The 16,615-nt window shown below is 39.3% G+C and overlaps 1 protein-coding gene across 1 annotated transcript in view; it reads right to left on the reverse strand.

Annotated features, from left to right (window-relative positions):
- Window positions 1–16,615, reverse strand: part of ATG14 (autophagy related 14) — a 36,465-nt gene that overhangs the window by 15,858 nt on the left and 3,992 nt on the right. The window contains exons 2-5 of the mRNA XM_026480332.4: window positions 7,911–7,973; window positions 6,652–6,694; window positions 4,430–4,511; window positions 78–315 (exon numbers count right to left, since the gene is read on the reverse strand). Coding sequence (XP_026336117.1) covers window positions 78–315; window positions 4,430–4,511; window positions 6,652–6,694; window positions 7,911–7,973 — 426 coding nt within the window. The remainder of the gene's footprint in view (window positions 1–77; window positions 316–4,429; window positions 4,512–6,651; window positions 6,695–7,910; window positions 7,974–16,615) is intronic.

Below are 16,615 nucleotides of genomic sequence, written 5' to 3' on the forward strand. Positions count from 1 at the left end.
TTCCTAGAGTCAAAAGACTCACTGTACCTCACACTTTGAAACATGATCTATTCCTAGAGTCAAAAGACTCACTGTACCTCACACTAGTCTTCACTTCCTCGATTGGAAAAATGACAGAGGTGAGCTCTAATATATGAGATCGCCGAAGATTTGCCAGACGCTCATAATGACTTCTTAAGTCAGTGGTTTTTTTTTCTACCAGGTCACCAAGTCTGCGATTGTGCCTCTGAATCTTTTCCTTTTTCTCTTGATGCCGCTGTGCTCGAGTATAGAGCTTCTGATTCTTTTCCTTGGTTTTGAGCAGACCTTCGGAATCTGAAATAAATCACACCCAACAATTACCTCTACAAATAGCTCCTGGGGACTGCAGAACCCACCTCACAAGTGTAAGCATCTTCCTGCAGTTTAAACTGAAAGCAAAACCTCAATCAGGTTAACTAGATAATGTTTGCTAAGTGGAAGTCGAGAGTTCAGCTTAAGTAAATAAATAAATCGAAGTGGACCACCACTAAAAGGACTCTGGGTCTCCACCTGTAGTCATCATTTGTAAGAATCAGTCAACAACTACCAAGTTTAAGCCAGGAAGTACCTCACTTATGGTAAGCACTGAAGAATAAACATGGTGGGCAGAAAAGAGATCTAATCCAAGTTTGAAAAACTTAATGGCTGTTGGATTTTCCTTAGAAATCTCTTACATGTGCCTTGGGCTCCATTCAGAGACCCAGGGAATAATCTCACAGCAGGTGGTCATGCAGCAAAGAAACAGACCAAGGGCTCTGAAAAGTCACACTGCAGTGTGGCGGCATCCAGCATGGTGGGAGCCCCTATTATGTGCCAGCATTTGAAGCACTGCAGGGGCAACCAAAGCCTGGCCACACAACCAAGAGAGGAGACAGACACTCATCCTGTCTGATGTGTGTCATTTTCATGGAGCTCCTTCAGGTTGTGAATCAAGACCTGTTACGGTGTTAGGCTGTAGCTAAATTTCTCTCGAGTGGCAAAAATGAGTTGCAAAATCTCAGACAGACTCCTAGAAGCAAGTTAGGAGGTTCAGACAAGTTCAAAATCAAGCTCGTTATTTTTCCACAAAAGTCTCATCTTGATACCTAGGTTCTCTACTTAATAATTATTTTTGACCTGTCCACAGTCTAAGTCAGTCCCCTGCTGGTCAGTTCCATGGGCTGACTACTGTTCCTTCAGTGGAGGGGTTTCTTTTCCTTCCCACTGTTACAATCTTACTAACTCTCCCCCAAACCCCACCTCCAGCTCGGTTCCAGCTCAGTTCCACTCCGGGCCTTCACCAGCCCAGTCTTCATCAATGGTAACCAGCGCCCCGCGGTTCTCCACTGCCCAAAAAACACACACCGACCTCCCTGGCCTTGAGGCCACCCCCACACTGGCACATGTCCCACAGTTCCCTTCTGCACCCCTTCACCCCAGCCTCAGTTACTAGACACCCCAAACCTTTTCCACACAGTGGAACTATTTAAATGTATGCATGCATGGATGGATACTGAACCAGTCCTCATTCCCTTTAGGATGTCCTTTACAGGGGTGCCCGGGTGGCTCAGTCATTAAGCGTCTGCCTTCGGCTCAGGGCGTGATCCCAGGGTCCTGGGATCAAGCCTTGCATCAGGCTCCCTGCTCTGCTGGGAGCCTGCTTCTTCCTCTCCCACTCCCCCTGATTATGTTCCCTCTCTTGCTGGCTGTCTCTGTCAAATAAATAAAACCTTAAAAAAAAAAAAAAAGGACGTCCTTTACACATCCTATTCAGATCACTGTCTCCAGGAATGCTACTAGCTTCTTCTCTTCAAATGTCCAAATTCTTCTCATTCAGCCAAACCCCCTTCCAGAAATGCTCTCCAGACCTCTTGCTCCTCGGAAGTCTAATGGAATGTGTGTACCTCACCTATGGCACATAGCTTAGTTCCTTACACCAGGTCCAACCAAAGCCTTGTTGTCCCCCGACTAGAATATAACAAGCATCTGATAAATGTCTCATTGGTGGTCCTCCGAGTGAGGACCACTGAACCTAGGTATTTTGCTGTAGGCTATAAGGTTTCTTGCAGTTTTATTTCCCCTTACTTGTGCATTCTCTTTACCATTCTTGCTCAGTGTGGATGTTTTAATGTTTAAGTCACTGGTTCCATCACAGTTACTTTCCAGCAAGCTCATTCATTTTCATGGTCACTACTGAGCTCTTTACAAGTGCTCCCATGACTGTCTGGCCATGGCCCCCAGTCATATGGTGGGCAGATTTTTTAAGAACAGTTTCCAACTTGGTATCATGACCCTTCACAGGTGGCAGGAGGTCGGCAGTCACCTAATCTGCACCAGTGCAGACTCAGCACTCAAGAGTTTAAGTTGTCCTTCTCCCCATGCCATTTCCCCCAAACACAAAAACACCCTGACGCTATTTCTGTCACCGACTGTTGCTTATTTGGATAAGTAACTTTATAGCACAGAACAATTCAACCTTAAAGGTTCACACAATCCAACTTCCCTATCTACACCATACAATGTATCTGTATTATTCTGTATCATGACACATAAAATCGAAAGACTCTGGAGAAATATTCATCAGGTCTACAGTTTATAACATATAACCTTTTCTGAATATATGTGATATTTTAACAACAAAATTAAAAGAAATACTATTCACTGGGTAACAACCTCTTAACTATGGACTTGAGACCAAGCATGGTTTCTGGAATCCACGAACTCCCTTAAAATTGTTTGTGAAATTTTTTGAGTCTCATCTAAAGGGTGGCGCTAGACGGTATTTATGTTCTAGAGAGCAGCGGTCCCCAGCCCTTGGTAGGTCATCAGTACCACCCAGAGGGGCGCTACTCAGCGCGTGGCCCATGATCTGGGCCCATCGGGAGACTTTTACCAGTCAGACAAGAGAAGTACAGAAATGTTGAGTAAGTTTAGCAGCATTTTTCTCTGACATGGCAATATGACACTGACGTGACACCCAAGTGTGCAGTCATTTTTCTAGTATTTTACTGTATTTTACAAAAGTATTGGTATCAGTTTATAACAGATTAGAAATCAGAGAGGAACAAAATGGTCTTTTACTACAGACAGTTTAAGAACCACTGGCCCAGTCCCCATGCCTGAGATTTGAATTTCCTAAGTCCCAGGTGGGTCACAGGATTCTTTCTCTATATTTTACAAGGGTCACCAGGTGACTCTGAGGATTTGCTAGGGATGGAAAGCACTGTTACAGGGTCCATTGCTTTAGTGCCAAATCTTTTCTGTGGTGGTCGTTTTGTTTCGGGAGTTAGGAATCTGTTAAATTCAGCTGATCAAAGTTTTTTTTTTTTTTTTTTTTTAAAGATTTTATTTATTTATTCGACAGCCAGCGAGAGAGGGAACACAAGCAGGGGGAGTGGGGAGGAAGAAGCAGGCTCATAGCGGAAGAGCCTGATGTGGGGCTCGATCCCATAATGCCAGGATCACGCCCTGAGCTGAAGGCAGGCGTTTAACCGCTGTGCCACCCAGGCGCCCCCAGCTGATCAAAGTTTTAAACTTGCTCATCAGGCAAGGCACAAACTCAGTAAATCCAGCAATTCCAGGAGGTTCACAGATACCTGGGAGCAAATCCCCCGTGCGAACATCATGGGAGGACGTGGACAGGGGTAAGTCACAAGTCCCTACGCTGCTGCTGAACCAGAGCCTCTGGGGATGCACGCAAAGCTCTGTAGTTCTGAGCACGTCTTCCCCACGCTGCCCTCCTCTCCAGCTTACTAATCCTGTGAAACTCCACGGGAGCACTCTAATAGGACAAACATTTTCAAAGGAAGCTTTTGCTCTATTACACACTACTATAAAATACTTGCTTCTGGAAGCAACGAGCAGACGAGAAAGGGATTCACAAGGTATCATGGTGACTCACTCTGAACTTTAAACAACGATCTTCAGAAACACACGGAATATGTCTAAAGATACAGGATTTCTAAGAGGACCCTCTTAAATTCTGACAACCATCTACGATGAAGGATGAGGTACACAAATATAATGTAAGATTAATACAGATTAGAAGGTGTATGAGACTCACTAAATGGAGAGAAAAAGCCAATATTCTGTGCACCTGGAGTGAACTAATAATTATAACTGAGTACCAAGCTTCCTGTTAGCAAAGGCAAATGGGAAATATGTATTCCTTAACGTTTTTAACTGAGAAAAGTAGTTTATTCAAAGGTCGTTATATTTGTGTGTGTATACATAAAATATATATATTTGGAAAAATATTTACTTAAAATCTTTATACAAATGTTTTACAAGAGGAGGAAGGCAAGCAAGAGACCTTTCCAGGTTGCTGTTGCCTTCCTACCCCTCCTCTCTTTCTCCGCCTCTCTGGCTTATTAATCCAATGAAATAACACACTAGCCCTTTATTAGAAGAAGAGGGACAAATTACTTACTTATTTTCATTTCTTCATTTCCTTTACATATTGTTTGTTTCAGCTGTTCAATCCTCATCTTGCAGGACATTATTTTCCATCTCTTAAAAAAAAGTATGCAATAAATATCACAAATGTTGGTCTCTTATGATTAATATGATTATCTACCTAGGATCACTATTATTTTGAGGCATATCTTACAAAACATAATGAAGAAAAGACCAATATAATTATGTTTATTATAACTTTTGTGACTGTGGTAGATTACAAAAAAGAAGAAAGTGTTATTCTGGTTTAGCACAGAAGCTGGTAGGAAATTAAGACAGAGAAATAAATTCACATAGTTCTTTCATGTGTTAATAAGGACAGAGAAAAATGGTGAAAATTATTCTTCTCTTGACCTGCCCTGTCCAATATACAGCAGTGATCACATGTGGCTATTTAAAAGTCATGTGAAATTACATAAAGTTCTGTTCCTACTCAACACTACCCACGTGCCAAGTGTTCAACACTACATGAGGCTAATGGCTACCATATTGGTGAGTACAGACATAGAACATCTGTGTCACCACAGAAAGTTCTACTGTTGCACTGCTCTAAACTCTTCATGTTATTTACTGAGGAGACCATTAACATCACTGTATTATCTCACTAATACGATATGCAATAATTACTTGCAAAATAATAAAAACTTCAATAAAAACAGAAGGTTTTCTCCACCAAGACGAATAAAAGATCAGTAAAAATGCAACCTGGTAGTCAGTTAAAAGTATGATTACCCATTCTATAATGCCCCTATAAATGTGGATAATTAAAAGCTTAAAACAGCATTCAGATATTTATGGTGTTTAACACCAGCCTAAGCAGTCTGATGGTCCAAGACGCAGAGCAGAGACGCTCCAGCCGGCCAAGTGCTAACCTCCCTGATGGAGGGACACCTGAAAACAGACTCGTGGGGACCGATGGACTGATTCAAAGATGAATCAGTCATGAGACATCTTCACTTTTAAAGGGTATTAGTCTTCAAGAAGCAAGACTGAAATTTTTTATAGAAAAACTAGAAAACAGTACAGGGAATTTAGAAAAGTGGCAATAGGATTCTTCATAAATCGCCTTTAGTGGTCTTTTCCCATACAATGTGTCTTGTTTCTATAACAGAGCATAATAATTCACTTATATCACACACATTCTTCAAGTATTATTTTAAAATTATGAATAATGCTTATTGTGAAAAAAAATCACAGAAAAACATCACAGAAGAGAAAAAATAAAGTGATCATTAGCCTGACTCCTTCCCATTCATCAGGGATGTAATCTCAATTAAACTTTAATATGTTTCTTTTCAGAGTTTTTAGAGTATATTGATATTTAAAACACATACGCAAATGAAAACATACCTCACTCTAGCCTACTTTTTGTTTGCTCTGTCATTAAAAACTGTTGGGTATCAGTCCGTATCAACACATACGGGCCGAGCATTCTTTTGAAAAGCTACACAGTATCAATTATGTATGTCATCCTGTTTGGTGAGCACTTAAGATATTCACAGATCACTACCCATGCTCTCGTCAATCAGCTTCTTTGCCCATAAATCTCTGCATCTTGGGAGGAAAACTGCCCAATATACCACATGTGCAATTAAAAGAACAAAACAAAACACCCCAACAAAACACCAACTTATCCTCCAACCAAATACATCAATGTACACTCCCATCAACACTGAATAAAAGTGTTATCAATCAAACTCCATATTTTCATATGCTGTACTCACTTCCCCCCCAGTTATGTTCATTTTGCTCAGAGTCTTCAACATACAGAACTTTTAAACTATCACGTGGTCTGTGAAAATGTTTTCCTTTATGGCTTATAAAGGTCTGCTCATCTGTAGGTTACATTTATAAATACCTTCCCTTATTTTTTAAAAATATTTTTATGAGTTTACTTTTCACATTTAATCATCAATCCATGTGTTTACAATGAGTACATTTTTTCAAAAAAGATAGTTCATCGTTCTTTTCTCTGTCAACACCAGACTTCATTCTTATCCTTTATAATGGTTCTATAATTAACTGCCAGTACTCTGTGTTTGGCATCTAGAGAAAATATTTGAGGGCCCACACTACAAATATATTCAAATAGAGGGCTGCCAAAAAAATTATTAAAATAAATTTAAAGCACAACCAACTTAAAAGCATGTAACCTCAAGTATAAAGAATATTATTTAAATACTTCTTACAGCTTACCAACTGATCTGTTATCCATTTTCCTTCCATAGCTTTTAACACTCTGCACAGAGAAAAGACAATAATAAATTCTGTGAAGCTCAAAAATGTAAAATCAGTATCTTCTTAAAATAAGTTCTTAAAAATGTCTGGAAATACCAACGTGAGACTCAAGCACTCAATAATGTTCTCCAGGGGTCCCCGGCCAGCTCAGTCAGTGGAGCACGCAACTCTTAATCTTTGGGTTGTGAGTTTGAGCCCCATACTGGGTACAGAGATGATTTAAAAATAAAATCTTTTAAAAAATAAAAAAATGTTTTCTAAATTCCCCATTCTCTAATTTTTTTCCTCATTTCCTTCCTTTTGCGCTTTTAATACTGTCCAGGACCTTTCTGTAAACATTCACAATTTCCAGTAACAGCCAGAGCCTTTATCCTCAGTCATAATCAATAATTTCTATCCATCATAATTATTAATAATAACAGTTACAAGAGAATTCATAATCTAAAATGTGATGCTCTGTTCCCAAAGAAATGGCGCAAGCCGGCATTCGTAAAAATCTGTTCTATGGAAGAGATAGAAGTTTCTGTGATTAAGTTAGAGAAATGACTTAGACAAATCGAAGCACGTTCTGTAACGCAGGGCAGCTCAAAAGATTTAATCTGGTCATAAATGTTTTCACAGACCCAGGGTGCATCTGAAGAACAGTGACTAGGTCAGTTTGGGACAGAAGATTCTACAGGACGATTCTCCAATCCAGAGGGTGAGATTCATCAGGGTTGCTTGTTAATAACTCAGATCCCAGGCCTTCCCCCCAGACCTCAGAATATCTGAGGATAGGATTCCAAGAATCCGCATTTTTAACGGTTACCTCAGCTAATGAATTCTGATGTAGATAATACGAAAAGACCACGCTTTGCAAAAGGCTGATCCAGAAGAAGGAAAATATATGGAAGATGTGATATCCTACAGGAACCACCACTTACCTGCCTGTTCTGGACCCATTTGCTGCACATCAATTACCCGGGCGAGGGGTGTGACTCCTCGGTCTCGTCCCTGAGTGCCTGCTGCCAAGGCACTGGGTCCGATCCCAGTGTTTTCTAGGAACTTGAAAACCTCTCCTATTTTGCTTCTCCCAGATGCCCTGCTCCTCCGCCCTTTGAGATTGTACCCTAAATTCAGCAAGTCAGCAATCCACACAGCTGCACACCACAGCCCTGAATCAGACCACATGGTGGCAAGAGAACCTCCACACACGGAAACGCAAGAGGGAAACTCACTCTTTTTGAAATTCTTCTTGCTTGCTCTTAAGTTGGCTTAACCTTTCTTTCTTGTCTATAAACCTGGAAGAAAAAAATGTAATGTTTTATTTAAATGTTCATTCTTTTCAATTCAGTGAGATTAAATTCCTAAGAGCCCATCATTTCTGCGGACTCATCTGGAGATGTGGCGGTCCTGAAAGTAAACACACATCTTCTCAAGGGGTGTGCACACGGTTGCTCACGCCATTTGCTCATTTTAAAACTAAGTTCAAATTCTCAGCTTTAAAATTCTTCCATGGGTTTAGGGGCGCTGGCTGGCTCAATCAGTAAAATTATTTCATGGGTTTATAAAAGATGTTTACAAGCCACCCCCCCCAACCCCGCTCAGATTAAATTATCCTCCAAAACAGGCACATCAGAGCACTAGAGTGCATTTGAATTCAAGGAAGTTGAGGCTTCTAACATAAACATGATTTTAATTTTTTAGCTTCATTCAATCCTGCTCTCACCTATAAATCGGTTACTTATAATTTTTAAAGTACAATATTTTTTTTTCTTACTAATTTTATTGCTAGTCCTTATGGGCTAACAAGTTATTTAGTACAAGTTATCAGAAGGAAGGGATATCACACTGCAATTCATTTTCTCTACAGTCTTCTCCCTTTATTCTTTTCTTCCTGTTATCTTATTTGGGGTTTACTCTGCCTTTTTTTTTCCTTTGTGCAGTTTAAGATGGAAACTTACACATCCATTTTAAGCCACTCCCTTTTAAATATAAGCATATAAAGTTATAAATCTTCCCCCAAGTATTGTGTTAGCTAAACCCCAAAATGTCTGATAATGTCTGATAGGGTTATTTTCATATCATTTAGTTTGGAATTCCTATTTTTCCACAAATTCCCTCCTTGACCTCAAAGTTATTTAGAATACATTGCTTAATTTCCAGATATATGGGCTTTTCTAGGTAACGTACTGTTAATTGTTTTGCACTTTCTGACGTGGTCACAGAATATACTCTATGAGATTTCAATCTTTTGATTTGAGAGTATCTTACAGCCTTGCATCTGGTCTGCCCTGGTGAAAGGTTCCCTGTGCACTTGAAGGAATATGTATTCTATAGCCACTGGGTACTGTGTTCTAGAAATGTCAACCAGCTGAAGGTGACAAACAGGGACATTCAGATCTTCTGGATCTGTGCTATTTACTAAGAGAGCTACCAGTCACATATGCTGAGTACCTAAAATGTGGCTTGTTGCTTACTAAGGATCTGGGTTAAAAAAAAATTATATGACTAACTCATGCAACTGACTTTTAAACAAGCTAACCGTGGCTCGCTATTTAAAAAACACGATCATGCCATATGCTGTAGTAACACAGTATGGAGTCCAAGATTAGGTTTTTGGCTGTCTCCCAAATCCCTAGCCTAAATGAAAACAATTTAACAGAATAGTAACAGCCCTAGAAATCACTTCCTTAAAATGGTTCAGACTAATAGCAGTCTCTCTAAAATATTTCTAAAACCCCATGTTTGAAACATATCCAAAGATATCTACTTCAAAATGGAAGGGATCAATAGATGAATGGATAAAGAAGATGTGGTAAATATACATGGTAGAATATAACCCAGGAAAAAGAATGGGACTTTGTCATTTGGGACAACATGGATAGACCTAGAAGGTATTATGCTAAGTAAAATAAGTCAGAGAAAGACAAATACCAAATGATCTCACATATATGTAGAATCTAAAAACCAAAACAAACAAGAAAATACTGGAATACAGACAACTGGTGGTTGCCAGAGGGGAGGTGGGAAAGGGGAGAGCAAAATAGATAAAGCGGATTAAGAGGGACAAACTTCCAGTTATGAAGTAAGTCACAGAGATGAAAAGAATAGCACAGGGAACATAGCCAATAATATTGTAATAACACTGTACGGTGTGTGTGACAGATGGTGAGCACTAATATATAGAAATGTTGAATCAATATGCTGTACAGTACACCTGAAATTAATTTAACATTGTAAGTTAATTATACTTCAATTTTAAAAAGAGAAAAAAAATGGGAGGGACAAAATATTCTAATTATGGCCCTACCATTTAATAGGCAGTCACTGAAAATGTATAACGTATGTTAAATAAACAAACAAAAAAAGCAAATCAAGTGATACTATATATTTGTGTGACTAAATTAAAATTAGATTAAAAATTCAGTTCCTGGGTGGCTCAGTCGGTTAAGCATCTGCCTTTGGCTCAGGTCATGATCCTGGGGTCCTGGGACCGAATCCCAGGTCGGGCTCTCTACTCAGCCGGGAGCCTGCTTCTCCTCTCCTTCTGCCTGCCACTCCCCCAGCTTGAGCTCTGTCAAATAAATAAAAGTTAAAAAAAAATTAAATTAAAAAAAAATTCAGTTCCTCAGTTGCACGAACCACACTTCAATAGCCCCACATGGCTGGCAGCTATCTTACCGGTCAGTGCAGATGCACGACACTGCGGAAAGTTATACCACGTCGCACTGCAATGGCCAGTAAGCTGGTAACTACATGCAAGAGTAGAACACTCAGAGATCGGTGTGGAATTTAGACAAACTCACTGATTCATCCACTAATTTATGAGGCAACTTACAACAAAACATCTTTCAGAATATTAGTAAATGTAATTATACATTCTGCAGCTGTGCATTCTTTGACATATTGTTATATGCTTCCATCTCCACATATCAGCAACGAGAAACTAATGCGGCATTTACTTCTATCTCACTGAGGCAATATGGTGATTCATGTTCTGATAACCTGAAGGAGGTGACAAACTCACAAGACTCATTAAACCAGACAAAGACTGACGTGGAGGATAAAAATCTTGCTCTTAGAGGCTATAAAAGCTCTCCTTTCAGATCTGTTTTAGAAATGTCACTTTGCACTAAAACAAATTGTGATGACAAACAACCCTGTCCAGCTTTTACTGAGCTGGTTCTTTTGGGCTTCATTAAAAACAAACATACTTAAAACGTAAATACACGGTTGCCAGCAGGAATAATAAAAGATAACGATTCCTACTGTACCAAACACTTCATGAGTCATGTTATTCTTCAGGAAGAAAATTAAAAATAGGTGGTGTTAAGAAAGCTAAACAGCAGATGAGATCAAGGAATGTGGCTGGGTCAGCGTTTCAACTGCTCGTCTGCACACTCATCCACTCTCTGCATTCACCGTCCCACTGCTCATGGAAAGATAGATTCATTCCACAGTTCTGTGCTTTCTCAGTATGGTCCAAGGAACAGAAAGATTAATGCAGCCATCTATGCAAACTAGATTTTCTTTAAAGATTGCATTTATTCATTTGAGAGAGAGAACATGAGCAGAGGGGCAGAGGGAGAGGGAGAAGCAGACTCCCCGCTGAGCAGGGAGCCTGCCTCGGGCTTAGATCCCAGGACCCTGAGACCATGACCTGAGCGGGAAGCAGATGCTTAACCGACCAAGCCACCCATATGCCCCCAAACTAGATTTAAGGATATTTTACCCCCCCAAAAAAAAGCAGAGAGGAAAGGAATATTTTATGTACTATCTTTCAAAAGTGGGGTTTATCACATAAAATATCTTGTGTCTTTTTCCATGTCAGAACATACAAACTAATTTCATTCTTTAACAAATACACAGAATGTCAGTAAACGGACATCCTGTAATTTATTTATATGAACTCCTACTGATGAACACTGGCATCACTGCCAAACTCTCACTATTATCAGTAGTGTTGTAAGTGTATATCCTAGCGCACAGATCTTTCAAAGCTTTTAGGTTTCTCAGAAATGTCTATAAATAAAATAAACTGCTGGGTCAAGTATTTACATGCAAAATTCTGGCAGTTATCTTTAAATTTCCTCAGAATCATTTCATATAATTCACAACCCCATCAACAGTGAGTAGCAGAGCCTGTTTTAGCTCACTCTCTCCACACTGCACACTTCTTTTTAGTCTTTGCTACTGGTCGGCCTCCCAACGTCTTCCTCCCGAAGATCATTATCTATTTGCTTTTCTTTATTTCACTATTAGAAATGCTGAACGCCTTTTCCTACCTTATTGGCTACTTATTTTTCTTTTGTTGTTCCCCTATGTCTTTTGTTCATTTTTCTATAGCTTTTTAAAGGATTATTAGGGAATTAGCCATTTTTCTTTCCAACATCTTGAAATTATTTTTTCTCACTTTACTTTCTGACTAACGGGTGTTTCTGCTCTACAGAACTTTCCAAACTTTTATGTGGATACATTTAGCAATTCTTTTGTTGTTGTTGAATGGCTCAGTTTTGTGTTTTTTCTGAAAGGACTCTGACAGTGAACCTGTACCAGGCATTGGGGTTTTTACAACACTATATTTTCTCTCCCAATTTAAAAATGCCTTATATTTACCAAAATCCTCCATTTTTCCCCCTAAAATAAATACTTCCTTAAATGGACTTTGTCTCCTAAATTCTCCCTTACTTTGCAACTATGATTTTTTTTCCCCATTAAAAAAGTACTCCCTTGAGAGCGCCTGGCGTGGCTCAGTCAGTTAAGCATCTGCTTTTGGCACAGGTCATGGTCTCAGGGTCCTGGGATCACGTCCCACATCAGGCTCCCTGCTCAGCAGGGAGCCTGCTTCTCCCTCTCCCTCTGTCTGCCACTCCTCCTGCTTGTGCTGTCAAATAAATAAAATCTTAAAATTAAAAAAAAAGTACTCCCTTAAACTAACTTTTAAACACTCCCCCTGCAGTGGAGACTGATGAGAATAGGGGCCTGTGGTCCCACACTGCTGGGGTGGCACCAGCACTGCACACAGCCCGGCTCAGGGGTCATGCCTGTCTGGGCTGCCTTGGGGATGGGTTAGAGCCGGCAAAGGGAAGGCAGGCATGACAGGGAGAGGGAATTCTGCTGTTTCACAAGGCAAAGAGCTAATCTGTCCTGCACGAAAGCATTTCAACGCAGCAGGTAGGCTAACAGGGCTAGGGGTGTGCTGCTGAAGCATCAGTGAGGAGCGTGAGCCCGGTCTCTCCACACCGTTCCAGGGCCACAATCACAGGTAACAGAGTAGATCTATCCACAGGTTGGACTATTCATACAAATCTGCTCCATACCACCAGAAAAACAGCACCGGGGTGTGTACTCAATCAGGGACCCATATTATTAATTCTATTAATTCTAGGTGATAATTAACAACCTCATAACACCCACAGCTTGAGTACTTACTATGTCCTAAGCATGTCCTTCCCTAAAGTAACTCTAATCCCTCCATCTGCCTGCCCAGTCCTTGCCCTCATCCTAGGAATGTAAGTTTACTGTGTGCCTAAGAATATGGCAACAGAAAAGTCTAAGAGAGAAACACTAATGAATTTTAAGAGAGGCAAAAAAAACTCAAAATAATCTTTCAAATGTGGAGTTGAGAGCCTTAAAAATATTAAACCCTTTGAACCAGTTATTGCAGTTCAAAGAAATAGACCAGAGATGAGGAGGATGATTTATATATGAAGGCACCCCTCTTGAAATCGGTCATAATAGCAAAAATTGGAAACAACTTTAATGTTCAACAGAACAATTTACCAAATGATACTATATTGCCATGCAGGGCATATTTTTGAAGACATGAGCATGTGTTTATGAGATGTTGGGTTAAAAAAGGTGCAACACGTTATATACACATGGTATGATTCCAAATGAAAAAATCTACACACACACACACACACACACACACACACACACATATATATGCAGAGCAACAAGGCTGGAAAGAAATATAACAAATTATTAACAGAGCTGTGAGAATATGGGTAAAATTTTTCTTCTTTAGGTATTTCTGTATTTTAGAAGTTTTCTACAATAATGATATGTACATTCACAATCAAAAAAAGATATAAATCAATCAAAATTTCTCATGCTTCTCCTCAGTGGATCATATATACCATAAAAATATATACATAATCCCCTAAAAGTATCTACGTTCTTAGGTCTCCTGAGACAGATTATAGCCCTTGGGTTCCTTAAATCCAAAAGGAGTAATGAGCACTAAGAGTTTTTAGGTCGGTGGTGGTGAAGATTCCCCACCTCTGATTTGGGCACAGGTTTGTTAGAAGAATTAATGATAACTCTGGCTCTAGAAATAAGGCAGTGGGGCTTCCCAGGCAAAAGTGAGAGCACAGAGCTCTCTCTTATATAAGTAGAGATGGTTACAGAACTAAATATTACTTAAGATATTAACATGGTAAGAATTCTTAGTCATCAAATTTTCCTTCCTTAAATTCTTTAGGCATACAAGGGTATGATGTTTACGGACAAATACAATTTGAAAAAAAAAAAACATGATCCGTATCAGATGGTTCTTTTATCTTCTGTTAGAATATTTATAATATGAGAAAATATGGTAAAAATATACTCTACTGGCAGGAATGAAGATTAAGTCATTAAAAGAAAATAGAAAAAAAGCACTGTTCAGTTTCCTCACTTGTAAAACGGGAATAAGGCTTATGCTACTTGGTTACAGGGATTAAATAAGATAAATGCAAACATAAAGTACAGGCAACTTTGCAGATAATATACGCTAGTTTCCCTTTTTTCTTCATTGCAATGAGTGATTTTTGCACTTAATCTTACGAATGTATGAAATTGAACTACATATATAAAAATATAGTTCAGACCTGGAAGTGAGTTTAAGAATTAGCATAGCCCAGGAGTAAATAAGATACAAATACTCTGAATTTCCTCCTGTTAAAAATAGGTTAATAACTCATGGGTTTGTAGTAAGGAACAAATGAGATAATAAATGTGAAAGCCTTTTATAAATTCTAAAAGGCATAGTGATAAGAGTAGCCACTGATACTGACTGAAAACAGAAGCTGTATTTTCTTAACAGACGCGCATATGTTGGTATAAATACAATTATTAAGCTGCATGGGATGGGAGTTGAGTTCCTTCCTGAAAGACGCAAACAGAAGAAAGGCTGATGAACTCTTGTCTAAAGATGGGGAATATAGCCACCTGTAGAACTTTCGTTCTGCTGAGTAGGGTGTTCAAATGTGGGTTTGGAACTGAATTCTCAAAACAGTGGATTCTTATACGCTACAGTGACTGACAACCAAAAAGTTCTGGAGGGAGAAGAAATATCTAAAGAATAATTTTGCAGGGGAGGGGGGTCTGGGTGGCTCAGTTGGTTAAGTGTCCGGCTCTTGATTTCAGCTCAGGTCCTGATTTCAAGGTGGTGAGATCCAGCCTGGGGTCTGGCTCTGTACTCAGTGGGGAGTCTGCCTGAGATTCTCTTCCCCCCTCCCTCTGCCTCTCCCCTCTGTGCACACGCTCTCTAAAATAAATAAATCTTTTTTTAAAAATAAGAATAATTTTTTGGATGTTAAGTGTGTCTTCCCCTTGAAATCTTCAGTAACATCTAAAATTTTCTGCTTGTCCTGTATCCCACCACTCAATTTATTTAGCACCTGTATTTGTTTCCCGGTAAAACTGTACCATGTATCCTTAAAACTCATCAGTGAAGATAATGCTGCATCATTCCTGAACACCTACTTATAAAAGCAATATTCATATGCTTATAAACATCTTTCTTTTCTGATCCACAAGTTAAAATACCTGGTTCGTAAACCAGCAGGCAGATTTTCTGGATGCTATAGTCTCTGGTTATCCTCAGATGATGTTCCCCATCTCAATCCTACACCTATCATAAACTGGCAACCAATTTCTTTCCAGTCTTGAGTGGAAAGATCAGCTTAACTTGTCAGTTATCTATTGGGTAACGGTATTATTTTTGGTGTCAAGTAAATGTAAATCCAGAAAATTATGTTTCTGTAAAAAGCCCTGTAATTTTAGAATGTTAACCAAAAATCCAAATAAAACTGTGTTGAGAGCACTGCTTAATATCATTTCTCTCCATCTCTTAGAAAAGTACAAAAAGGCAGATGAAAATCAGAGAAAAAAGTTGGCATTGTTTTAGGAATGGGGCCAAGGTGGGAGATGAGGACAGGACAGTGTTGGTGAGGATACCAAGATTATAAACCTTCCCACTGAACAACAACAACAACAACAACAACTTTTTCAATCAATCAATCTGCCAAATTCATTTAGTCCACAAAATTATACGAAGACCCATGTCCCTTTCTTAGGAGTCAAAGGAACTAATTGTTGTGAGGTAGACTGTTCTCTGATACCTAATTTTCTGTGAACTGCTAAACTATTAAAACCTTTACATGCAGCTAATCTATTAATGAAGTCTGAAAAAATAAATTTACAAGAACTTTTATATACATTATCACATTCAAGATCCATGTAGGCACAGCTAATTTGGCTAATTTACCGAAAAGAAACCAGAGGTTAAACAAGGGTTTTTAAACCGTGCTGTAAGTGTCCATATTTTATTTCCAAGTGTTTTCCCGCAGTTAGTGAGGGGCTTTTCATAAAGTACAAGGAAAAAGAGACTGGAGGCAGCAAAGCAGAGAATACAAAATTTTTCATAAATTCTGAAGACAGTAGAAGATCTCAAAATCAAGCTACGACCTGCACAATTTAAGGCTTATTAGTATTAAGTGTAATTCCTTGACAGTGAGACCTTTCTCCTCTGTAACTTGCCAGGATATTAATGCAGATAGCTGTACCCGCTGAGAGCTCATTAAAAGTGATTTGACTATTAGGACAGTGGTCCTGGGTCTTAAGAGGTTCTTACATCCTACTAGATATTGGGCACTGTTCTGGGGAACAAAGG

The sequence above is a fragment of the Ursus arctos genome, unplaced genomic scaffold (assembly GCF_023065955.2).
Source record: "Ursus arctos isolate Adak ecotype North America unplaced genomic scaffold, UrsArc2.0 scaffold_25, whole genome shotgun sequence".
Taxonomy (NCBI): Eukaryota; Metazoa; Chordata; class Mammalia; order Carnivora; family Ursidae; genus Ursus; species Ursus arctos.